At 38.3% G+C, this 27,385-nt stretch overlaps 1 protein-coding gene across 1 annotated transcript in view; it reads right to left on the bottom strand.

Moving 5' to 3' along the window:
* The window catches only part of LOC149797354 (scavenger receptor cysteine-rich domain-containing protein DMBT1-like), a 147,087-nt gene that overhangs the window by 13,744 nt on the left and 105,958 nt on the right, over nt 1–27,385 (bottom strand). The window contains exons 15-18 of the mRNA XM_089962114.1: nt 25,960–26,114; nt 25,195–25,373; nt 4,051–4,207; nt 3,500–3,702 (exon numbers count right to left, since the gene is read on the bottom strand). Of these exons, the coding sequence (XP_089818240.1) occupies nt 3,500–3,702; nt 4,051–4,207; nt 25,195–25,373; nt 25,960–26,114 (694 nt within the window). The remainder of the gene's footprint in view (nt 1–3,499; nt 3,703–4,050; nt 4,208–25,194; nt 25,374–25,959; nt 26,115–27,385) is intronic.

The following is a 27,385-nucleotide window of genomic DNA, read 5'->3' as shown; positions in this document are numbered from 1 at the left end:
AATAAGCACAATGCAGTAGATGCATTATTTACATTAACTATTTGATGCAATTGTGTAATGCAATGGTACCTTTCGCTGGTGTCTTGTGTACTGATAATTAGATCTTTAGATGAGAAGGTTCTGGAAGAAAGTGTTCAGGGAACTTGAACTGAATGTACATTTAGCTTACGTTTACCACGTGTTAGAGCACCAATATTAGGTCAAGGTAAATAAATGACACTATTGTGGGTTTCTCTTTTTTTTTTACTTGATGAAACGTATACAATCAAGGTTGGAACAAATCAGATGCGAATTCATGTTACACGGTTCATAAAGATTTACACAGTAGCATGACATTTACACACATAGCTGTAATAATATCCGTAGTGAATTTCTCATTAGATCTCACACCGGTTGTCAAACTAGAGATAATAATATACCAGCCGTTTTAGTTAGGCAAACCTGACTGAATATTCTGATTCTGCATTAATCAATTGGTTATATAGGCATCTGGGAATATTATAACAGTACTATTAATTAACATATATCTGACATTACATAGTCTGTATATGGACAGGTCATGTATGTATTTACTCATTTAATGGGGAATCGTTCCCACCCACGATAACTCTGTAGTTTAAACACTGGTCTCGGCTGTCCTGTGTGTCCTTAGTGAGGACAAGTTGTTGTATTGTGCAAAAAAATAACCAAAGCCAAAATACAAAACACACGAAAGCATGCTTAACGCAAGATACCTGAAGCGTCTTAGATGTACAACCAGTGTTTGTTTGTTTCTTCTCCAATTTTCTACTTCTGGAAATCACTAAAATATTGTGTGCAAGACAGGTATCATACAACAGTCCTTAAGGCAAAATTACATAAACAACGGTATTGGTTAAGCCTTCTGATGCACACCTATAATTAGGTTTTAATGTTTTGTAAGGTCTTTAAAGTAACTACAATCTCATTCAGTGTGATCGACATAAGGCAGTCATTTATAGATATTAAGTGCATATAGTGCACTACTCGTGTATACACCTTTTTCCTTAGGTGGTTAGGTAAAATATATTTCCAAAGAAACATGAAACACTAAGCACAAACGTTTCCAGTGGCAATCAATTATATATATATATATATATATATATATATATATATATATATATATATATATATATATATATATATATATATATATATATATATATATATATATATATATTACACTACCATATAATATGGTTAGATCTGACCAATCGCTTAGTGTTGATGTGGAAAAACTTTAATAATTTAGCTTCATAATAACATCGGTGGGTGAAAGGGAAATGATGGAATAATAATAATAATAATAATAATAATAATAATAAATAATAATAATAATAATAATAATAATAATAGTAAGAGTGAATGAATGAATGAATGGATGGATGGATGGATGGATGGATGGATGAATGAATGAATGAATGAATGAATGAACTAGAGTTTGTCACGAACTATTCTTATGGTAACATTATTTATCTGTTTATCCCTCTCTCTCTCTCTCTCTCTCTCTCTCTCTGTATTTTAATTGCGTGCTAGATTTGGTTAATGCTTGAATTTTTACGCAGCAGTGAAATTATTGATCTTCATTCACTCCAGTAAATTATCAGAATTATTTTATTCTGAAAATCCAGTAATTCATGGTCTAGCATAACATAAACGTGAGTGTTAATAATTGTATAATATTACCATTTGTATAGCTTGATTTTAGAAGTGCACATGAAAACATAATGCATGACAGTGGATGTAAATTAAAATAATGCAACAGCAAATCTTTCACCTGCAGATATATAGGCAAAAACAGCTCAGCTAATTTGCATTTACTTAGTTTCATGTCCATAAGCATATTAAGAAGAACCATTTTATGTTTTGAATATATGTACTGTAGTAATTTGTAAACATTGGAATATTTATCCATTGATGTCAACTGTATTACACCACTGGCTATTTTAATACATGTGTGAAGCAAGGTTAATAATGTTGTAGCTAATATTGAAGAATACTTGATGTTCTTCATATTTGTTTCGGTTAATTAGTTAATTTTGTAATGAAAGTGTTTCTACTTGTTCTTCTTATTTGTTTTCTTCTAACTCTTTATCTTGTTTATTTGTTTCCTTTTCTAGTTTTTCTTACTCTTTTTTTCACTTTTTGTTTTCTTATTCGTGCTCATATTATTATTAGTATTATTATTATTATTAGAACCTAAATAGGTGAAAAGAGTATTCAGTTTTAGTTGTCTGTCATGTCCATTAAATTATTAAGCCCACTTTCTAAATCTAATCATCTTACCGCAGGCTGCCTCAATGACGAACCTGTTGCTCATGCGGCACGCTTAACTGAGGATGCGTTTACAAATCGGTTTAGGAATCTTTTGTTCCCTTAATTTAATCGAAAGCTACCAATAATTGACTAATTTGTCCGTTTCAGGGGTTTTAATTTATTTTATTTTTTGGGGGTGGTGGTGGAGGGGATATGTTAATTTAGACAAAGACAGGAATGTTTGGTGTTCAAGACTGATAGCAAATGACCTTTGATTATAATGTGCCCGTCTTAATTAATAATGTTAAAGATTCATACCTATAGATCATTCATTTTTCTTGATTCTCACCTTAAGGAGAAGTATTGTTTTGGGATTTTAAATATTACATACAAACGTTTTGCATTAAGTATGTATAGTAATGTATACATATATAAAGATTTGTTTGTGTTCGACAGATTTTCATGAATGTATCATTACTTAGAGTACACTTTGCTGTACGTCTTCATTAAATCATTAGTTATGGTGCACTTAAAATATTAAATCATTTTAAGGAAAAATGCAAAGTAAATTATGTCCACGGTATTATTACAGATCACATTTACCTGTGCGGATAAAATATCAACCATTAAAAACACTTAACGTACGTGTTATGAGAACCAGTCTGAGGCAAACTTCATAAGGACATTTTCTATTGATTGTGAAATGTCTGCGAGTTTTCGTGCGATATCTCTTTTGTGGTTTATGCTAAAACGTTGAGTCAAAAAGATGACGTTAGCATATCTTTTAAAATGTTACTAATTATTGAATTGAGCATTATTAATCAAACTTGATCTGGGACTATTTTTTTATTTACCAAAAATGTAAACGTGCATCATCTGCGTCAGATTGAACTAAATTAGTAATTCTTGTTTTTCTAATATATTTCGATTAAAATAAAACCTTTGATAAAAAAAAATTTCAAAAGGGTAATAATTTAATTTTAAATTTATGAAACCCGTTGAACAATGTCCACTTTTTTCAGCTTTAGCTCACAAAAACTGGGCATTATTTAACTCGTTGATTACATTCAATATTAAATCATTCCTTCTTTGAGAACCTCCATATATTACACAGTACATGTATTGAATTCATACGTGAATAAATTAAACGCTCCTGTTAACATCATCATTTGCATACATGATGTTAATATAAAACTTAGAAGATTTACCGTCACCTAGGAAATACCTGTGTCACAGTGTTACACCCTGAATAAGAATGTAAGAACTGCAATCCATCATCGACCACTTTTCCTGTGCACGACCTCAAAGTCATGTATATATCTGAAGGATTTGTGTCAGGATATAGCATTCGTAGAATAGTAGCGTTGATTTTAATGTTCCATCCCGATGATAAGCAGCCTGCTGTTAATGCATCGTCGAGTATCAGTGCTTTAAAAAAAGTGGAATGAACAATTACGGTATGATGGACTTTTGAATCAGTACACCACAACATTTTCTAATTAAAATATTAAAACGAAACAAACGATTGTCTGTAGCCATCACAAAATCTGAACCAACATTGCAAACGGTAGGAGGATGGTCAGAGTATTGCAATTTACATATTTATGTCCATATGTGTCTTTACATGTACATTCATATCGAACTAGCGTTGCAACCTATCAAACTATAGCTAATCAAATGAAAGCCAAATAAAATCTTTTTTCTATTTTCGCTTTTTCACTTTTGTCTTTAGCTTACAGGTGAACCTCATCTAATTCATTCGCACTGACTACTTACGTGTCCACTGTGCCCTAAATCCTGGATGTTCATTGGAACTGTCGGAACGAAAAAGAATGCTGAATTCTTTCGCAATAATTGGTCCTATATTCGACGGTCTGTCCAAGTGACCTTTCCAGCTATACAGTGTAGTTGTGCCAGGAAATCCGTCGCGTACCTTTCAAAATAAATTGGGGTCTGCGTTGATATGTTTGGATTTATTAATATATTACCTGTCTATATACAATGATGCTTCCCCAGGTTGGCCAAACTGCTAAACTAGTTCTACATATATACAATCCCTGTATCTTTGAGGTGTATGGAAATGGGGCTTTTGCCTCATTCGCTACCCTATATGTCCCTTGACCCACTTTCTCGCCTCCATCCCCCATGACAGTCTTTCCCTTGTGCGGCCAATGATGTTTTGGTTACTTTTTGGGGAGGGGAAGGTAGTGGTGTAAACATCCACGTGACGCGAGTGTGTCAGTCACTGGGGTTAGAGTCTCGGACGGCAGCCCTTGACCCCATAGGGTATAGTATAATGTCAAAACACTCATTTTATTATATTCGCTGTGCTTGTCTGCAGTGATTGTGGAAAGGAAACACAAATTCAGCACGGGAGGGATAGAAAGAGGGAGATAAACAGAGGGGGAGACAGAGGAAGAAGTTACATGGTAGTGATTGATATACACACTGCATAATGAATGTTTATGATCGCTATACGCACGTTGGCAAGCCTACTACAAGGAATGAAAAGAATTGTATTATATTGACACTGCTGTGTATTCATTTTACATAGTGCGTTGTTTGTATATTGTCCACTTAATGCTGGTGAAAATGGAATTTTATAGCAGAGTTGTGAAAATAGTTTGTATTAAATGCTAAGTCTCTTAATATTGAACATGTTGGGTGACAGAGAGGAAATTAATTGCCATAACATTATTAATGAGTGTACTGCTGTCGCCAGCAATTACGTAATCCTGTCAAAAGATTCGAAGATCAGATATATAGCAGAAAAAATACTTTTATCACATTATTGTTTTGAACGCATCATATAGATTCATAAAGGAGGCCCCCCCCCAAAAAAAAAAAAAAAACGTTGTACAACAATTATCCGAAACAGAGCCAAAGTACACTGAAAAATTAGCAAATTTTTCACTGATCTTAGACATGGAACAAAATAAACGTGGGCAGATTAATGATGAAAATAACGCATAAAGAAACTGCAGAATATCGTGCATGAAACAGTATAGCATCAAAATAAACAAGTTAACTCGCCCACTGCGTTTAACGCGAGTGACATTTTTAACAATGTCAGCGACGAAGATGGTTCAGAGCAGGTTAACTCGACATACGTTTTAGGACCATAGGTATACGAATGACATCAGAACTCGCTTGTCTTTAGTAGATATACGAAAGTATTATACCGACGCAGAATAAGAGAGAGAGAGACATGCACAGGAAACAGTTGAATCAGGCTGTTGTTAAAAGTGACGAAGAAAAAACAATTGATGAAATTTACCAACGCTCTAAGACAATTGATGTAACTGTAAACAAGAACACAAAATCTGGTTGAAGACCAAGAGAAACTACTATGAGCATTGTCGTTTTCAACTGGATATACGCCCGCACGTATAACAGTAGGAATCTCCGTGGCATTAAACGCAAAAGCCACGTTGTATTAGGAAGCAACAAATGTAAAGCAACCTGCCTTGGAAAATACGAACCTGTGGCAGGATATACCTTTATGAGTGCTGCAGAACACACACGAAAATACTGCGCGAGGGACTAGGGGCACGACCTTGCCTGGAATGTGACATCGGAATCAAATCGCGCGTCCAACTTTATCAGTCTTGTAGATCTGTTCAAAAGTCTTATAGATTGTGCAGACAGAAATCAAAATCAGAAACGCCTATGGCTGCCCATGCACAAGCACAATCATATACCACCACCACAACAACAAGAACGAAAACCAACTACACAAAAGGTAAAGACACTTGAGAACTGCTAACAAATCTGATTCCTGAAATGATAGTGGTGTTACAAAACTTTGGTCACGTCCCAGAATGTATTCGATTGTGTTCGGTCCAAAAATCTTCAAACAGGCCAAAGGTGACTGTACAGCAAGATCTTAATCACGCGATGTAAATATAATGTCTCCGAAACCGTCGAGAGTTAATCCAGCAAAAAGAACCCTTGGATGTATACATACACCAAGGCGAGTGTTTATATGCTAGATATCAAGCCATGGATACTCCCTGATGACATCAACACTTATACGTTTGGTCATTGCGCTATTGTAGATGACACAGGTTAATGACGTGTCTATACAATTCCTGGTGACTGTTCTGTGTCTGCTGAACGACTTGTAATTCCTCTCACGCAAATACATGGATGTGAGGTATTGCTCCAATAGATGGTCTCATTTGGTATCGGTTTGGTTGTCTTGGTGTATCAATCCGCTCCGCAATGGCAAACAGGTCCACAGACCATACCGGGTCAACGACACGACGGTGGGACCCGCCCTCTAATTCTCCAGACGCATACACATACCGAACAAGCTTGTCTCCGAGCACTTGTAACGGTACTGGCTGTAAACTATTTTCTGAGTACTCATCACAGTCTTTTGCCGAATAGCATTGGCTGGTTTTAATCCCTTCGTACCTGCGGCTTCCTTGTTCAAATGCTACAATGACAACTGGAAATGGGGTTACCCATTCTAGAGACCAATCTGGACTTATCAGCAATTCTTGTGCATACTGATTACCGAATAACCGTTCTCCAAGTGTGTGATTAAACAGTTCCACACTAACTTGGTCGCGATGCACATTGACGTTCCCGACACGTGCTCGCACTCGGTGTTTGGTCAACAATGGAACCACCGATCCTAGAAATTCTTTACCAGGATCTACTTGTAACAAAGGCGGTTATGTGAGTGGGCCTCGAGCGCACCAGTGACACTAGCAGAATAATTGAACGTCAGCTTCTCTCCTTCTTGGTATCGGCTAGCCACATCAACAAAGATGGACGCGTATTTGTAGGCGGGTAACTTACCTTGTCGATCATGGAAACGATCGTGTGGAAGAAATAACAAATTAGATTGATAGACTTCATTCAGTGTTAGGACATCAAACCAGCCACACAAAATCTTTCTGGGTACGGTAAATAAATTTTCCTCAGGGCTTGTTTGGCCACAGCAGCAGGGAAGTTCTACCGACCAGACGGTTCCGCCAAAATAAAGCCTCCTACGCAAACTTTCTCCGTAGAAGCCTCAGATTTCAAAAATAAGCCTTCCCACGAAAATTAATTTGCGTAAATTCGTTCCCGAGTGCAATTTTTGTGTGCAAAATCAATGATTCTGGACAAGTAAAAAACAAAGATTTTAGGGGGGGGGGAATTTATTCTGGTGTCGACGAAGTTTGCGAAGTTTGGCTGCTGATCCTAATTTTACCTCGCATTAAAACAATATAGTTGAAAATAATATGAGTCCGAAAGCTAGTACAGTTGGAGAGCCTCATTCTGCCAGATTAGCGCGAGAGCAATTAGCGGCATTAAAGAAGCTTATCCCGACAAAACAATTATTTAAGAAAAAAGTTCGTGATTACGAAGACGCGCAATATGGAATTACCGAGATATCATCGAAATTGTTGAGTCCAGTCACTGGAGCAATCGAGCAAGTTGCATACGGCGACGAAAAGAAAGATAAGGAACTTAGGAAGCGCGGACTTATTCCCATGACGAGAGACATTGAGGAACACACTCGAGTAGTACCGGATAGATTGGACCAAATTCATCATGAACAAGCACAAACGCGTCAAGAAAAAGCACAAGCACGAGTGCGAGCACAAGCACAAAAGTTATAGGGACAAATACAGCAGGCACGAACAAAAGCACAAGTACAAGCACAAACACAAGCGCTGCGAGAACAATTGCAGCAAAAACAAGCACAATTGCCTCAAGAACAACCAGAGCAAGAAGAAGAGGAAGAAGAAGAAGAGGAAAGCAGTAGAACACCTCGGGAAGTAATAAAAGATAAATTTACCGATGATGGTTGGAAAACAATAGAAAAGCAATTTGAATTACTTGATATTAATGAACTTGGCGCATTTGCTGAAGATTCCTTTAGTTTTAGATCGAAATTTTTAACGAGTGACGGATTAAAAAAAATTAAATCGCGAGATGCTTGGTTCAGGAATATATACCGAGCTAAACTTAATATAGAGAAAATATCTCCTGGTGACCAAATTTTTCATCGATTTCGTGAATCGGCACGGGATAGATTTACGTATAATATTAGTCGACCTCGTGGGGCGGAAGAAAAACCTGAATCTCCGATGAAGCCACAATCTTTGAAACCAAAGAAAATACCACAAATAAAATCCATCGATGAACCTTCTGCATCTCTTTCCGCAGAACCGAAAGCCAGAATTACAGGAACTGCGCCCGAAGATCATTTTACTGAAAGGGGACTCAAGGAATTGGGAGATGAGAGAAATCGAATTGAGATAGCCAAATTTGGTTTCGATGAAAGAGGAAAATATTTGCAACCAAGATTTATCGATGAATATACCAAAGATGAATGGATTCCCGCTGTGTATTTTGCTGCAAGGAAAAGATACGTTGATCTTAATTATCCCGATTACAAAAAATTTCTAGAAAAAATAAAAGAATCGGAAGAAGAAGAGGAGGAATTCGAGGAAGCGTTATCATCATTTCCAAAACCAAAAACAGGAAGTGGATATACCGTTTGCCCTGACAGTGTTGTCAACGATGTATCTCGCCTCGAGGTATTAATCGGAGGAAAACGAGCCGGAAATAACTCCCGTGAAATAATCAACGAAGCCTCAGATATTTGTCAGCGGTTATTCCGCGGTGGCATCATTAATTCTCACATTTACAAGGAACTTGTCGATGAACTCATCGATTAAAACAACACAATTGAAATAACATGATTGTTCACAAACATCAGCGCAGACCCAAACAGGTCCGCATAGTAAACTCTAGATTGCCCGTGTACAAATATATACACGGCAATGGATTCGGCGATATCATTGGAAGTCTCGTTACGCGAATAATACCTAAAATCGGACCCGTGATCAAGCAGTTCGGGTTAAAAGCAATAGGAAAGATCGGCGAGACTGCTATCTCTGGTATCGGTAATTTGGCCAGCAAGGGCTTCAATGCTGTCAAAAGTAAAATATTAAATTTAATGCGCAAAAAACAACCCGTCAAATTACCTAGCACCAGAGAAATGCCACCCGAAATCAGCAAAGCCATAAACGACGCAGCAAATAAAAAAATAAACGATCTAGCGCAGGAAGTTGCTAAGACAAATCTAGCACAGGAAGTTGCTAAGACAAATCTAGCAAAGGAAGTTGCTAACACAAATCTAGCAAAGGAAGTTGCTAACACAAATCTTGTAAATACAAGTTTTATTTCAGGCAGCGGTCTTCGTTTTAGATGATGTTCTTAATAATAAATGTTCGCACAAGTGTCAAATGAAGTGTTCGACATGGACGAGCCTGTAGGTAGAGACACATCCGTGCGAGATTTCCAGTATTTTTCATACGACGCAGTGATACCAAATGCACCTAATCGCATTGAAATTCAAGTTCACGACACAACGAGATATTTTCTTCCATCAGAGGCATATATCGAATTTACTGGCGAACTTCTGAAACACGATAATACCACCTATAATCAAAATGATAAAGTCGGATTTGTCAACAACGGTATTATGGCGTTATTTAAGAGCGCCACTTACATGATCGATGGAAGAGAAATTGAATCAATTACAGGTAACGTTGATGTTGCAACGACGATAATAGGCCTAGCTAGGTACTCGGATGATTTTACCAGATCGGCTGGTCCTAGCATGATGTTCGCCAAAGATAATTCTGATCACGCTGATCATAACCAGTATATCGTCAGGAGACCGAATACTAACGCTGGTCCCGGTAATCCCGCTCTCGTCGAAGATATGATTATTAACACCAATAATGATTACAACCTTGGATTTGCCACGCGAAGAGCCATGTTGACTGGCAATGAACGAAGATTCTCCTGTGCAATTCCGTTATCTCACATTTTTGGATTTTGCAGACATTTCAGGAAAGTTATTTACGGAGCAAAGCATACGATCTCCTTTATTCGAGATGAAGCAGGCAATGACAGAGCCATCTGGAGAGACGTTGTTGTTGTTATTGATCGAGGTAAAGTATTACTAACTAAATTTTCCTTGTGGATGCCAGCGATAACTCCATCGATACTCGAGGAAGAAAAATTATTATCATTCATGAATCAAGGCGGAAAATCTGTCATGTCCTGGCTAACAACGACAACCGACTCTATCGATGTTACTATCAACGGAATATTTACCTGGCGAATTGCGTCACAACAAGGCGTTTCGGCACCTAGGCACATCTTTGTTGCTCTTCAAAACGCAAACAGATACGATCAAACTCACAGTCATATGATATTCGACAAATTTGCAGCAACAAATGTATCACTAAGGATAAACGGGCAGCAAGAACCATCGGAGGAAATATCGATTGATTTTGAAAATTTTTCGACTGCCCGCGCGTATCATCGATTGCTAAGTTTCATGGGCCGCGATCAAAATATCGATACAGGATTACAAATATCACAGCTGGATTTTAATAAACTTTATCCTATCTATTACTTCTCCTTGGAGCATCTCGACTTGGTAAAACAATCCGTCGTTGATATCCATTTCAAAGCCAGAATTAACACAGGTGGGCAAGTAGCAAGAGCCATCGCGGTGATTCTCGGTGATAGAACAATGATCTTGGAAGGCATCAGTGGTAGAATGAGAATTATTGATGCTCCTGTCGAGAATATGTGACAAATTCCAAATTTAGATTAAGCGATTATTAATATGCCATACGAACACGTCAGTGTAACTCTGACCCCGGGTCAGATAAAAAAGCTCCAATCAGCGATATCAAAGCGATGCGGTTTGAAATTAACCCTGAAAAATGATCAGATTCACGGTGGGCCTAACAAACTATCGCTAACTAAAGGTCAACGTGAACGTTTTTCCAAGGCCAAATCAGTAAATTCCGGTGTTCATGTGAGCCTTTCCATAGGCGCCATCAGAGACATGGTCAAAACAGGCGGATTTCTTCCTCTATTGGGGCTAGCGAAAATGGTTCTTCCGGCGATTGGAAAGGCACTAGGATTAGGCGCGCTCACAGGTATAGGTTCCCAAATAGGTTCCGCAATAACAGGTAAAATTACCGGAGGAAGATACGGTAAAAAAAAGGGAAACGGCCTTTATCTAAGACGCCCCCCATACGGATCCGGCCTAAGATTAGCACGGCCTATTCAAATTTAGATCTAATCAACGAAGCAAAGAAAAAAAAAATAAAATTTTTCAGAGGCGTATTTATGCGGGATCAACTACCAGAAAAACCAAACCCTACCGAGACAGGAATAATAAATCTAGACTTAAATACCGGCCCTGGTACGCACTGGGTTGCCTACGCGATTAATCCTCGCGAAGTCGTTTATTTTGACTCGTACGGATTAGCGCCACCGAAAGAATTTATCAAATACGTGTCTTCGTTGAAACTTCCGGTTTGGTATTCGACTCTTCCAACACAAACATTAGCAGATCCACCAATATGCGGCCCAGAGTCAATTAATGTTCTTGACGCAATTTCAAAATCATCCGGTCCTTATCACAAAATTGTATTTGAATACGCCGTAGATAAATATCATGGTTGACATTTATGGTAGATCCCTCTACAGGAAGGAAAAAACAGAAACAGGCGACATCGATACATCAAAATTTGCAACCAAGAGTGATATTAACAATCTCCTATCGCTGTCAGAAGTAGATCCTGGCGAAGTTGCTGTTTTTCAAAATACCGAGGGAAGATTACACACCAGCAACGTGAAAATAACTGATATAATCAAGCGAGACGAATACCGCGATCATATTAGTCAATTTACTCGCCAATCGGAGATGGTATTAAAATCTATTGCTGATATTACCGATATCATCGCGGAGTTTCCAGCCGATCTCGTGGATATAAAACAAAAAAATAGTGAGTTATCAGCGGCGATGCTTCTAAAGTCCGATAAGGCAACAACCGATGATTTCCAGGATAAAATAACAAAAAGATTTAACAAGCTAAATAATGATCTTAAAAAACTCGAGGAGGTATCAAAAAATCTCAGTAAAAAACTCGACGAGGATATAAAAAAGTTCATCGATACCTCCTCAACTACACACAGCGATCTCATCGAGAGAGTAAAATCCATCAACGAGGAAACTACCAAAATAAATACCGCGATGGGCCAGAAAATCGATAAAAAAACCATCGACGATCTCAACAAGGATATTACTAAAATCAACGATGAAATTACTAGTATTCATGGCGAAATTATCGGAGTAAATATCGCGATGAGTCAGAAAACAACAATCGACGATCTCAACAAAAAAATCAGCGAGGAAATTAATAAACTCAGCGATCTTGTTATTCCCGAATTTACCAAGAAGTTTAACGCGATGCGTGAATCGACAGATGAGAAAATAAAAAAAATCAACGAGGATATTACTAAAATTAACGATGAAATTAACGTGGTGCGTGAATTAGCGCGTCAAAAATTTGATACATCAGTGTACGGCGGAGAAATTCGAGATTTAAACGCGAAACTTCTCGACGCAACTACAAAAATTCAAGAAATTAGCGTAGAAGTATCATCGTTGGATATTCCTACGTTGATGCGTATTTCGATACCAGATCAGATGATAACAGAGAGAATACCCTTCGATATGACATTTGTTGTTAAAAATTTATCTCTCACTTGGACACCCGAGAATAATTCTTTTAACTTTACCGCGCCAATTCGGGGTGCATATCGAGTTTATGTTATATCCAATATAAAATTCAATATAAATTCGACTTTTTATGAAATTCATGAATATTATCCTGGATTTTTCATTATTTCGTTAAATGAAGGTACCATCGCAAATTTCACACTAGAACCACAAGACAGAACCACCATGGGACCAACGTCTTATTATGTAATATTCGAATATTTATCCAGATAGACTACAATTGACTAGATAAATAACTAATAAATGACCGCATCTGACTACCGTTACAATCAGGCGCGGTCATGGCAGGATTCGCTAAAAAAGCTCCTAGACGAGTATCAGATAAAAATAAAAAAATACCAGCGTAGATTAGTTATCATTGACGTCGCCGTGTACGCGGTATCCGCGGTAGTTGCCGGCGCGGAAATAATTTTATCCGCGGTAACAACAATAGCGCCAATCGTTGCAACGATAATAATCTCGTCGACAACAACAATCGCTGGTGTTCTCAATATCGTAGCGAAAAAAATCTCCTCGTGCACGAGTGAAAAGTTATCATTGTACAAGAATAAATTATCCCAGGTCAACGACGCGTATTCGAGATTATCATCGCTTCTTTCTGAAAGTCTCAACGATAGCGTTATCTCCGATCCAGAATTTTCGGCAATGACCAGTATTTACTCGGAGATTGAACAAATGAATATTAATAATGTCCGAACTAGCCCAGATCGTGACAAACACGACACCGCCGACAACAACACTAATATCGTTAAGCTCCACCAAACCTGAATTTAGCATCAATTTTCCAACACCAATCAGCGTCAAAGAAATTGCGTTAACACAATTGCGTGTCTACAATAGCTGGCCCAATGTTAGATCGAAATCATTCGGCAAATTATTATCAAACAATTCACTTGTTTTTGCCAACAAAAACAAACCCGATGGAACACCTGATTGGATCGTCGTTGGCATACCAACAGGCAGTTACGAAATTGAGCAACTAGGTAAGGAATTTACCAGTAGAATATCAAATATAACCGGCGATGCTACCCCGGGAATAAAGATATCCTCGCATGATCCAACACTGTCATCGATGATAGAAGTGAAATCACCGTACATGGTAGATATTTACCAATCATCGATTAGGACCATATTAGGTTGGCCTGAAATCGCACCTCTGGCAAAACCAGAAAAATCTGATTTTATTATTCCAGGTTGGTACGAGGAAGCTCCTCCAGAGCAACCGGAGCCAAAAAAATCAGATTTTACCACCGACGAAGGATGGTACGGAGATATCAAACACAAGTCTCTAATCCACACTGCCATCAGCTTCGTGAACATCCACAAATTTAACATGTTAATGTTCGCTTTTACTTTTAGGGACGAAAAAATTCTCTCGTGGTTGGTTCTTCCCAAAATTCCCCCCGGTGTGAAAATCTTCGACGCTACCCACATTAACAGGAAAATATTCCCCATAGAAGGCATCTCGATAAGAAGAACCATCAACGAATTTAATCAAGAACATAAATTACATTTAAATTTATTGCGGGAATCCTTTCATGAATGCATCTTAAATAAATCAGGCTCATGTAGCGAAATTATCGGACGCGTGAAAATTTTAAATCAACTCGCGAATGATGTTGAATATTATCATGGTATGTTTATTCAGGCGATAGTCGACGATATATCAATTGCCGATTATGTTCTTCCTATTAGCAAATTCGAGTTGATCAGAAATTCAGGAGAAAAACAAAAATTCATGAGAGTATTTGGTTTAACCGAGGAAACGCTACCAAATTTTAAATTTCCCGATTATGATGTTGATAAAATGAGAAAATCTGTTACTGATACCATCGATGATTTATTTCCGAAGTTACATGCCGCGTGGACTAAAAAATTACAATCGGAATTAATTCTCAGGCATAATAATGATCCCGCCGGGCAGGGGCGGCATATCTCGCCAGGTATCGTTAACATAACGGAAGTTATCGCGATTTATCTTCACGCGGATGTTGTCGAGGGCAGCTACAATGTTGATTCGTCAGAGTCAAATCAGGCGCAGCAGGGTTTTATTTTGTATTCGTTTTCACCTAGCGCTTCTCCTGGTTATTTGATAATAAAAGAACCAGTGAATCCGTTTTACCTGCGATGTCATAATCGGTTGTTGTCAAGGATAAATTTCAAACTAACGGATCAGAAAGAAAATTTGCTTGATATACGCGGGGAAACGATAAGTATCAATCTGCTGGTAAAATCGTGAGAATCGCAGATTTTTTGAATCTGTACACCAGGGAAAAATGGGCCAAAAAAATAAATAAAAACCGGGGAAATTTTCAAAATTGGAAGATTTTTTTAATTTTTGTTTTTTTTTTGTTTGCGGAAATCTTCAGGAAAATTCAAGGATCAGAAATTTCCTTGGCCTTGCTCTCATCGACAAGTTTTTTCAGTTGTCTGACACGCGAGCTTGTAATTTTTTTGATTCATATGCATCCGATAAAATCAACCTAGCTTTTTCTACCAGCGTCGATAATTTAACAAAATCCTCGATTTGATCATCGCTGACTGTCGCAAGTGATTGATACATGGCAATTTGGATCTTTTTTTATTAATTTGTACTCTGACGGCAGCGTGTATTTATATTCGAGTTTTCCCTGAACAATCGTCTCGAATTCGGATCGGATTTTATTCGCGTCCAACTCCGAGGGAAGATTTATTTTTTTCTTTCTCAGATCATCGATGGCTTCGATGATGTTATTTATATTTTCTTCGTCCATTATATAATTTTTGTAATATTCAATTAATTTTCTTCGGATATTATCGGAATATAGTAAAACTCGATCCATTCGCCAAATTCATAGGAAAATGCTGCGTTGATTATTTTTTCTGCCGCGCGTTGCACCGATGCTTGATTAATACCAAAATACCTTGCGGCGGCGTTCATCGACGTGAATACAATTTCTTCATTTGTTTCTCGATTTAATGATTTTACCGCCTTATCTGATCGATATCCGCCATTAAATTTACAATTTACACTTTGAGTTACAGCCCGGAGATTGGATAGTTTGTTGTTAAGTTTATTTCCGTCAATGTGGTCGATAACAAGACCGATTTTTATTGGTCCGTGATAACACTCGTATACGAACCTGTGACAGAAATAAGTCGTATATCTTCGTTTTTTATCATTACCGACGGTAATTTTGAGATATCCAAATCTATTAACACTACCGACTTGATTTTTCGTTTTGATATGTCTGACGGTACCATCCGATGATGCTTCGTAACCCTCAATAATTGGATGCGATTTATACTCGTGTGTGATTGTTGCTGGAGGAATCGTCGATTTCAGTTCCATATACAATATTCTGTTTGTCTAAATCGTGATTTGCCTTGAATCGATTAATATAATCTTCTTCACAAGTTATTATCGAGGAAGATTTCTTTTCGTAATATCGGCGCAATTCTCGATAATTTTTCCCTCCACAAGCCAGACACAATCGAGTTTTCCCTCGCGTGCCAACTTGGCAAACTAAGCACCGCTGTGGTCCTTTACTGCCTCGTCGAATTGCATATATGTGAGCGCCACAATAATCGCCTCTGCAGGATTTGTCGCATGATTTTGTTGATCCGATTGGTATCCATTTGCATTGCATTATATAATTTAAACATTTGTCTAAAATATAATAATGGATACATTTGATCTTGATGAGGCAGAATATATCATTCCTGAGGTTGATCGTGCCAAGAAGGAATTCTTCGATGATGGAGCGGTTCACACTTGGTCGACATGGAAAACTAACTCTGTTGATGCTACGATGAATCTGGAACGGGCCAAGAAGATAATCGAGCATATAAAATCCGAACACAAAGAAGAACGATTTATCTTTGGAATAAAATTTATTGCACAAATGCCTGACGACACTTGGATTATTCGCGATAAACGAGATCCCGTGCGTGGCGGTAAGAAAAACGTTATTCTTGATAAAAATTCGAAGCCAGGATTATTATTGGGAATTGACGGTCCTTATTATGCTAGGGCATATCCTTCTAGCGCTGTTGTTTATGGAATTTATCGGCTAAATAATAATCCCGACATGAAAAATCTACCTGCGATGAAAGAATCACCGATGATAAATTGCGTGGCTGAGCGTGTTATCGAGCATATGAAAAACGCTCGTCGTGGATCTGGATTGACCCAGTTGAGATTGAATAAAATTAATTCATGGGCGAAGACTGTTTTTGATGGCGCATCGATTGACGATGTTGCTGCGTTGAGCAAGAAACTTAAATTTCCTATTACCGTGAAAACGCTATCGGGAGAAATATTATATTCGTCGCCGTATAGATCTCGAGGAGTACCAATCGAAATTGTTGATCATAATTCACATGCGTGGTCGCAATCGGTAATGATATTTCCGCGAAATCGCGCTGTTAAATTTTATCCCGTGGAAGGCGCAAAAGACAATTCCGATGCCATGTTCCGATATATCAAAATATTAGCCGCATCTGATCCAATATCGGTTTGGTTATTCTCGAGCGAAGAAAAATACGATCAGTTTATATTGCCGCGAGGAGATATTTACCGTGATGAAAAATTGCATGAATCGATGAGAAATATCGCGGTGAAATATTCGTCAAATCCTGATCAGTTATTAACGAACTGCTTTACTGTTCCGTCTGTTGCCGCTCATGCTGCCAGAGAAAGAAATTCGTGGAAACCTACAAGGTACGAATTTCTCACTGATATTCAACTTAGCTGTATCGAATACGGCCATGGCGGATTATGGAATACCAAGTATTATTTCGAAGACATGATATCCGTTGATATGAGCGCGTGCTATCCTGGAAGTTTCCTCGGATATGGTGATTGTGCGGATTATTTTGCTAAATTTGGCCATCCCACCAACGAAATAACAAGGGTAGCAATTAACGGACCGTTGCCTGATTTTGTCATGACCGGATTCGCTTATGTTACTTCATTCGAGTTTGCTGAAAATTTACATAAAAGTTGTTATATTTGGTTTGGTCGGCATTTATCTCAACGCAGATGGGTTCCCACGGTGTTGTTGAGATATATGCTGGATTCGTCAATGTTAATATCGTTGACGGTGAGTGAGGCGATTATATCATACAGGAAACAAACTGAAGTGTGGTTGCCGACGGATTGTGAAAACGCGAAGGATATCGGAAGAAAAATAATTGGCAAATTTACTCAAGGAGGATCCGTTGATCATAAACACCGACACGCTAGGTTATTTATCAACGATGCCGAAATGGATTTTATTATTGTCGATACGGTATCGCGAGGGATATTCTGCAACAGAGAGAATATTATTATTGATGGAGTAAAGTTAGGTACCGTAATTAGCTATCTCGATGGAGAATCAGCGCAGTATACGCATTTGAGGTCTTCGATGCTAGCTTATGTGAGTATAAATTTGCTATCGATGATAAATAAATTTTCTGATATCGCGGTAAGGGTCGCAACGGACTCGTTTTATATCGATAAGAAATACCAGTATAGGCTGGATAATTTAATCGCCGATGGTTCTTGGGGAACTTGGAGGATAAAAAACGAGGATATTCTAGATTATTGTGAGGACGCCGATGTCGAAGATTGCGATAAATTTCATCGAGATAAATTTGAGGAAATATCGATGGCTGCATCTGCATTTGACCCGATTTCACGTAGTAAATTCGTTTACATGAATGGTCCTGGTGGTAGCGGTAAAACAACGCGAGCGATAAATTTATTTGCGAAATCTGATATGATAGTGTTGACTCCAACTCACAGATTAGCGCGAGAAATAAGGCAACGCGGCGTTGGTTCTTGCACGTATCACAGTTATTTCAAATACAGCGGTGGATTATGGGATTCGGCTCGTATGGGAAATAAATATATCAACAGAATTATAATATTTGATGAAATTTGCACAGTAAATTTAGTTGTATTAAAATCGTTCCTGATCTGGCTGGAGGAGAAAAATACCGCCGTGGTAATGTGCGGAGATCATGGCCAGCCTGATCCTATTGATGGAGAATCTCCTCACGAATGGCTCAGGAACTTCGTTGATTATTATGAGGAAATCGACGCCGATTATAGATCCGATGATATTTTACTGACTGAATTTAAGAAAATAATTCGATTACAACCGAATAAGTTTCAATGCGATGTGATGAGAAGAATAATCGACGAGACTCCGATGGATATTTTTCTAAATTTGTGGCGTCCCGATCATCTGATCGTTGCTAGCAGAAAAATTGTTATTCAAGCTTCATTGCGAGAAATTTCCAACATTACAGGTGCCGTTGTGTTACAGGCCCGCTGATACCAGGAAACAAAATATCAGTGTTACTTTACCCTGCGGAGAGGAAAAGATCTTGGTACTGAATGATATTATTCTTGTTGATATTAATCTTGTTAATGACGCGATAAACGCAGAAAGATCGCCATGGAAACTAGGATATGCAACAACGATACATTCATCGCAGGGATTAACCGTGGATGGCCAAGTTTGGATTGTCGATGATAGAATTTCCTGGTCAAATTTAGTGTATCTGGCCGTGTCAAGAGTAAGAAAATTATCTCAGTTAGGTAGAATTCGGTTTCATATTAATGACGCTGGCGGTAGTTGAGTATCTTTCGGTATTATTTGTAATTCTTCCTTGGTAAATCCGCGTTGTGGCGCTAGCGAATCTAGAAAATAAATTGCTGGTCTCCCTGACGATCTTGTTACGGCTGATATTTTATGTGTTGTAACGCTCCAATTTGGATCGGTTGCTCTTTTTCTTCCTCCTTCGGCCTCGCCTTCTTTATATAAATACCTGACAGTGACGCTACCTAGCACAGGCGGAATTGTGGAATCTCGCTTTAGAGGTATATTCGATTTTGTAATTGCAATTGCGGGTTTCATTGCTATTGTTCGAGTTACTTCGTTATTTAACGCGTTAATCACATGAGGCAATCTTGATACCCAATCATGAGATCGATTATCTTGAATAAATTCACGCGCGTATTGGTATCCGAATAATCGTTCTGCAAGAGTTTTGTTGAATCTCTCAACGATAGCTTGATTGTGATGAACACCTACAATACCGCGACGGATTTTAACATTATTCTTTTTCATCAGTGAAGTAACCGCGCCAAGAAATTCTCGACCTGGATCAACCTGGAGAAGCTTCGGCCATGTTAATGGAGATCGTGAATAAATTTCGCTAAACGCCTTAGCGATCTCCGTTGCTGTTTTATTCGATAACGGCTCGGCTTCTTTATACCTGCTGGCGATATCAACGACTGTCAAGACATATTTATATGTGACTCCGTCGACGGTATCGTAAGGAAGAAACATAATATCAGCCTGATGGACTTCATTAGGGACACTGACGGTGAAACTTGCATATGGTATTTTCTTAGGCGGAGGAAGATATATTTGCCAGACTGCCTGTTTCGATAACCACGATTCAGCGATGGATTGTTTTACTTTAGCGGCTTTAGCGAGTTTGGCAATTGCTGATTTTCCTCGCCAGAATCCTCGCGGAGAATAATATATCTGCTCCATTATTATTTACCAGCACCGAATACTAATTTACCTTTCATTGCGCCTTTTATCAACCAAGTTGCCAATTTTTCTTTGAAACTTTTGTCAGGAATCGCGTCTATTGCATGAATTAGCCTAATATCAGCGAGATGTCTTTGTTGTAAATCCCCGCTACGATACGCAAGATCGTGATAGTAACACGCGTTATCGATGGCGTTTACTGGATCTTCGCCGGGATCTGGTTGATTATTATCGTTGAGTCTTATATCGAGCCTCGTACCAGGTCCGCAGTAATTGTATCCTGGTAGATGCTTTTCTCCGGGATATTTCGCCCAGGGCAACCCGGGTAGATTTTTCATGGAGGCGGTAATGTCTCCTCCGGTTCTTCTATTTTTTTTTTTTACAAATCTGAACTTGCGTGTCTTACAAACTTCGCATTCTCCTGCAATTGCGTTTCTGTTATTGCGTGTGACGATTTCGGTTGGATTTATCGTAGCTGTGCGCGTGCGACATTTAACACAATATAGATCCATATATTCTAGTAACATGAATGTAATTGATTTTTCAGCCACGAAGCGACGCGAGCAGGTGAAACACAACGCGGTGTTACCAAATTCGATAAGGATGATAATTATTGGCCCGTCTGGTTCTGGAAAGACGCAGTTGTTGCTAAATTTGATAATGCGATGGCTAAAATGGGATAAGTTGTATTTGGTTGCACCGTCCGTTGATGATCAGCGTTGTTATCAAGTACTAAAGGAATTTAGCGACAATACCGACGAAGGCACAATCGAATTCATCACAGACATCAATGAAGCTCCATCAGTGGAAAATTTAGATGGCGATGTTAATAATCTTGTTGTTTTCGATGATGTTATGCTGGATAAGCAAACTAATCCGGCTAGGATATTCTCGCGTGGCCGACACAAGAACACCGATGTGATTTACGTGACGCAGCGATATACGCAAATTCCAAAGGTAATTAGGGACAATTGCAATATCTTATCAGTTTTCAATGGCGTCGATACTCACACGTTGAGAAATATTCATCAGACTTGGTGTAACGGCGATATGGACATAAACAAATTCAAAAATTTCTTCAGCCGCGCCCAGGCAACACCGCATGGTTTTATCACGATTAATCTTCATGATCCGCGTAGTAGATATCGAATCGGTCTTGATCAAATTTATTCATGAGACTTGCAGCCAAATCTTCGCAAACTTCGTCGACGGAATAAATTTCCCCCCCCCCCTAAAAATCTTTGTTTTTTACTTGTCCAGAATCATTGATTTTGCTCAAAAAAATTGCATTCGGGAACGAATTTACGCAAATTAATTTTCGTGGGAAGGCTTATTTCTGCTTTCTGAGGCTTCTACGGAGAAAGTTTGCGTAGGAAGCTTTATTTTGGTCTGGGAGTCTGGTCTGTAGAACTTCCCTGCTGCTGGCCACTCATGCTCAGGCAATTCCATGAGTGACCTTGGCCGAACTAGCTGACTGTTTCACGGCATATTCACCTCTCCAGTACTCAAGCAGAATGTATTATAGCTGGAATAAGTTACGACTCTGTTTGTCTCTTGTTTATGCTGGTTTACGTTTTGTTTCTAATGATAGACGCGCAAGGCAATCTTGGCTTTCATACTTCCTTTGACGACCCGTCGTGTGATTTGTTTTCCCAGTGTTTGATTAATCGCATTCAAGTCATGGATGAGATCTACTTCAGCACATTGACGCCCATGGATATAATTGGAAGTTGTATATGTAAGATCATGTCAGTAGCATGCCGAATCCACGCGATTGGTAGGTGGTTGAGCAGTCTGTTTTTCGACCTCATATTTACGTCACGGTGTTGTGGTAACATTGTTAAGGCAGCTGCAATATCACCGCCACCAGTGACATTTTTAATCTGGACCCTACACACGTGACGTTCTTGGCTCGACATCAAGTACAAGCCCCGTAACCGCTGCTCGTCCATTATGTGTCGAAAGACAAGTTGAATTTCCGGTACTTGTTTTTTGCGCGACATCACGAACAATATGAAGTCATGATTGTATTATAACAACATACAATAATTCAACGGCAAAGCGCAAAAGAAAATTCGCTGATGCTTTCAACGTCATCTATTTCTCAGCACAAGCAACGCCAAAACATCCCAAGCATGCCGATGGTGCCGTGTTTATAAACTCAGTTTGGGCACTCATCATTGGCCCTGCGCAATTGGGTAAAACACAACTGTTGTTGACTATCGTTTTACAATGGATAACCTTGGATAGATTGTACGTGGCTGCATCATCGGCTGATGATCATCTGTGTTATAATGTGTACAAAGATGTTCAAAAAGCGCCAAGAAGCGGTAACAATGATTCTTTCGATTTCTTTTCCACCATCGACGAAGCCTCTACCATCGACAATTTAGATGCCAACAAAACAAATCTGGTGTTATACGATGATGCGATGCTAGAGTAACAAGTTAATACCGCACATATGTTTCATGAGGCCAGCACAAAAATACGGACGTGATTTATTTGATTCATGTGCCCAAAGTGATCCGTGACAACTGTAACATGCTGATAATATTTCGTGGCATTGACGAGCATGGTCTTGGAAATATCCAATTGAACTTGATGCGCTGCCGACCACACGTGGAATGAATAATCATGGCATGCTCGGTGGGATTATTATAAACAAGCGCATACTGCACTTACAGAAGTAGAAACTAAAGAAGGCGAAGCGTTATGTAGAAAATTCTTTCACATTCGAACACCACCACCACCATAAAACGCGGTAGGATAACGTCATATTACACGAATGCCTGAACATAAAAAAGATAGCGTAAACAAGAATAAGCAACTGCACCTGCCCAAAAATATCGTTATAAGGAAGAAGCAACCGCGTCGAAGATCGAACAATCTAAACTTTCTCTCCTGTCGGTAGTAAAACCTAAAAATGGAAACGGTCTAACCAAATCTGAACCGAAGCAACAACCCAAACCTGGACGTATAACACCTCGAATAGTTAACAACAAACGTTAAGGAACAAAAGTGCAAAAACATAAACACACAGAAAGAAGAAGAATGGCAGAGATCGATGGATGAACGAAAAAAGAAGGGAAGCGGCCTTGACGTGTTGGCAAAGTCTCTAAAATTCCCATACGTTCCAATGAGTCAACACTCAGTTCTTTCATTGCCATCTAATCTCAAATATATGCGTCGGATATTGCACGGTCCTCCATAAGGTCAGCGTTAGGTTGGCTTGGTTACATTCCAGAGGATAAACAATTATTACATATGGGATATCACGCCTGACATTGTGGTAATTACCTCGACGAAGCAAGTCAATGTAACTTTTGATGCCATCAGTAATAGTTAGGGAAGCAATTCCGACACGACAGGAGTTGTAATGCAGGGGTATATTTTGTTTGGATTGTCAGCCACCGTGGAACCAGGTGATTTGATCTCGATTGTGTCGACTGGACCTGTGTATCTACAATGCCATAATAATCGGCTTACACATATTTGGTTTTCCTTGGTGGATCAAGACCGGCACGTGATAGAGTGCAATAATGTCGGTACAACTGTACAAAAGTGACAGTCGTGCATGGACATGTGAAGACCATTCGCGCAGTGAACGCGTGAAAACCAATGTACATGACCTATTAAGGAACTGGTCTCGGTCACATTGTCCAGGGATTATTTGGGAGCGCACCAAAAGCTCTCAAAGCTATGACCTCGAGCTCTGCACCCGTCACCCAGCAAATGGCCATGGGGTCGTGGATAGTACTAACTGTGCCGCTCTGGAGCGACTAAATCAACTTGGGTTGCACGCGTCTCAGACTATTCGAGATCGAATACGGCGATTAGTCACACCAGCACAATCAAACACGGCTCCAGTGACATTGCCATCGACTAAATCCATGCCGCCTGATGTTAAAAAATCATTAAGAAGTCTGCGCAACAGCGGTTATAAGATTCCAAAATTGCAAAAAAAATAATGTTCTGATAAGTTAAAACTTTTGAGATATTACGTCACAATTTCCGTGAAATTTCATTTTAAAAAAAAACGTCTTGGAATTATGATGCTCAAAACTCAAAACATCGAGAGTTTCAATGTGAAGTAGGTTTTTCTTTAATTTTATTTATTAAATGACACATCAAATATGCATGTATGTGATACACGTGACACATTTGGTGTGGGGTATTTATCTGATAGAAAGATAATTTTGCAATGTAAAATATGTTAAAGGGTTTCATTAAAAAATAATATTCCTGTAACAATAGACTCACATTTTGTCGAATAATAGTTCTATTTAGATACAAATGTTAAGTTCTTCAGCATTATGCTTAATTTAACAAACTATAATATTGACCTTAATCGAAGGGGTGAATGGACAGACGGAAACACTTAAGGTCCCCAAAGTCGTCACCAAGTCGAGCTTCATCAAGGCAGGATTGACAAAATTGACATAATACAAGTCCTTTGACTCAAACTTTCATCATGGCTTTATCTTATTTTCAATACATTGAGTGAAATATTGGGATTATGGGGAAACGTATGATTTCAGACATAACGAACTAACTGTACTAATCGGCTTACATTTTCAGCTACAAGTGAAATCTTGGTTATCCTACAATCAGTTTCTAAATTTAAAACTATGCTTCAACGAATTCACATAATTCCAGGCAATACAAATTCATATTGCAACTCCGTGATGCAATTTGACTAAATATTGTAGCAAAAGGTCACTTAATTGCCTCTGAATTTATGCACTCGTGTTTGTTATTTACCTGAACCTCATCCCCTTCATTACCTAGGCCCATCAAATCGAAATTCAATTTGTACAGACTCGATCTTGAAGGTTCATATGGTCGTATAATGTAAAGGCAGCTCCAGTTTGGTGGATAGGATGATGGATAATTTGGAGATACAACCGTGCCTGTATCGTTATTGTACTCGTAATAACATTCTGAAATTCAAGTAAAAGACGGACTGCGTATGTAAAAAAAAGTAGTTATTACAATTACCGAAAATCATTAATACAGTAAAATACATATCTCAGCGAAAAAAGATATCCCCTGTGAAATGCAATATTTAAATTGTGTCACAGTCAACTTGACAACATAGTGGATAATTATGGTATAACGATATACATTTTGTAGTGTACACAGAAAGCAAATTAGACTACTAAACACGCGCATTAACCACATAATGGTTACCAAAAAAAATCAATACCTGTATCCATCTTTTAGGCAGAAATAACATAATTCTAGAAACTCAGTAAGAAAATCTGCACATATCAAGTTCCATATATTTGTCATGATATTTTTCCGCCAGTCACGGTTATGCATGCAGTGTTTTCAACAAGGTTAGGCCTTAAATATAAGCTTTCTAAAGATAAATGATGTTCAGGAAAGGAATTTCAATCATTTAAATTAAATCTGTACTTTTGGATTATTCTTCTCTATTTCCGTAATTAAGACAAAAGAAAACCACTTCATGCGGACAAATCTGTGTATGTTGTCAACAAAAGACATTAGTGAAATCGTACTCACTCAAACAATTAACTGCAGCATAGCCACAGTTTACTGGCGGAGTTTGTAACCGACATTGGCCGATATGATCTTCCCATCCACTGCAATCTATGGACCGGTAATCGCTGGCTGAAACTCCATTACTTAGAGTCACATTTGTTGTTGCAACAGCCACACTTTAATAATAATGATGATGGTGATGATGATGATGATGAAGAGGATGAGGAGGAAGAGGATATCGGTACATATAAAGACGAGTTCACAATAAATATTACCAGTACCTCTACAACAAGAACATATACTAGTATTATTACTAGTACTACTTCTTATGAGTATTAGTACAGCGCTTTGTTTGCTACAATCTTGTTAAAGACGAAGTTAAGAAAGCATAGAAGTCTGTGTTTGCAAAACATTCATCTATGCGCATCGCCGTTCTGATGTCTACCCTGAAGCATAAGCTTGTTGAGAAGGGCCCTGACTTGAAAAATAAAAAAGTAAAACAAAAACTGACATCTAAAGAAAAACATCAGATGGGAACATAAGTTTGTCTTTTCATGCCTAATAAATGTGGGATATTGAGCTTAAGAACTTCCTTTTAAGTTGTGAGTTACATGAATAACATTTCTTTTCATATCAAGTAAACGGATATATGGTACCAATCTGAATTGTTTCTATGTTAGTTCTTCGGGTGAGACAGAACACTGTAACATCACATACGTGTCCAATTCAGAAATGTGTTGCCACTGAGGCAATTGATAATTTATGCCAATTCGCATACATATCAGACATACAAATCAGGAGTTATTCGAATTTTGTAACGTGTTTAAACAATCTACACCTGTGGTGAGACTATCATTCGCCTAAGTTTCATGTGTCACGTTTAAACGTTATAAGATGAAGTTAAAGGCATTTCATATGTACTTCTATCCGCACGAACGTACATAAAACGGATGGAATAACTATATAACAATGTTATCACACTGTTTTGAAAAAGCGGGTATTATAACATACTTGTTTTTAAAGGTAAACAAATGTTATTAATAGAAAATCAATAGAATTCTTTGTAAAACTCGTCAAACTACAAGACCGTAACATTCATTCTGTACTACTACTACCAATAATAATAATAATAATAATAATAATAATAATAATAATGACGATGATTACGACCACAATGATCATGATGATACTAAAGGAAACATCAATGAAAATTATGCAGAATACGAATGCAATAACTAGTGCTTCTACTGCAATAACAAGTGCCATTACTGCAACTACTACTACTATCATCAATGCTAAAGAATGAGTATGGTTCTTTGCGTACAACAAACATGTTAATAATGAAGATTCAAAACATGCATCACTAAACTTCAGTGGTTGAAAATCACATTTTAATCGTCATTCCGACGTTTCGACCATTGAAAAGGCCCCTAAAGGTAAGGACGCT

Source organism: Sinohyriopsis cumingii, chromosome 6 (assembly GCF_028554795.1).
Source record: "Sinohyriopsis cumingii isolate HCF-2022 chromosome 6, ASM2855479v2, whole genome shotgun sequence".
Lineage (NCBI taxonomy): Eukaryota > Metazoa > Mollusca > Bivalvia > Unionida > Unionidae > Sinohyriopsis > Sinohyriopsis cumingii.
This window is presented reverse-complemented; position numbering and strand designations above follow the sequence as displayed.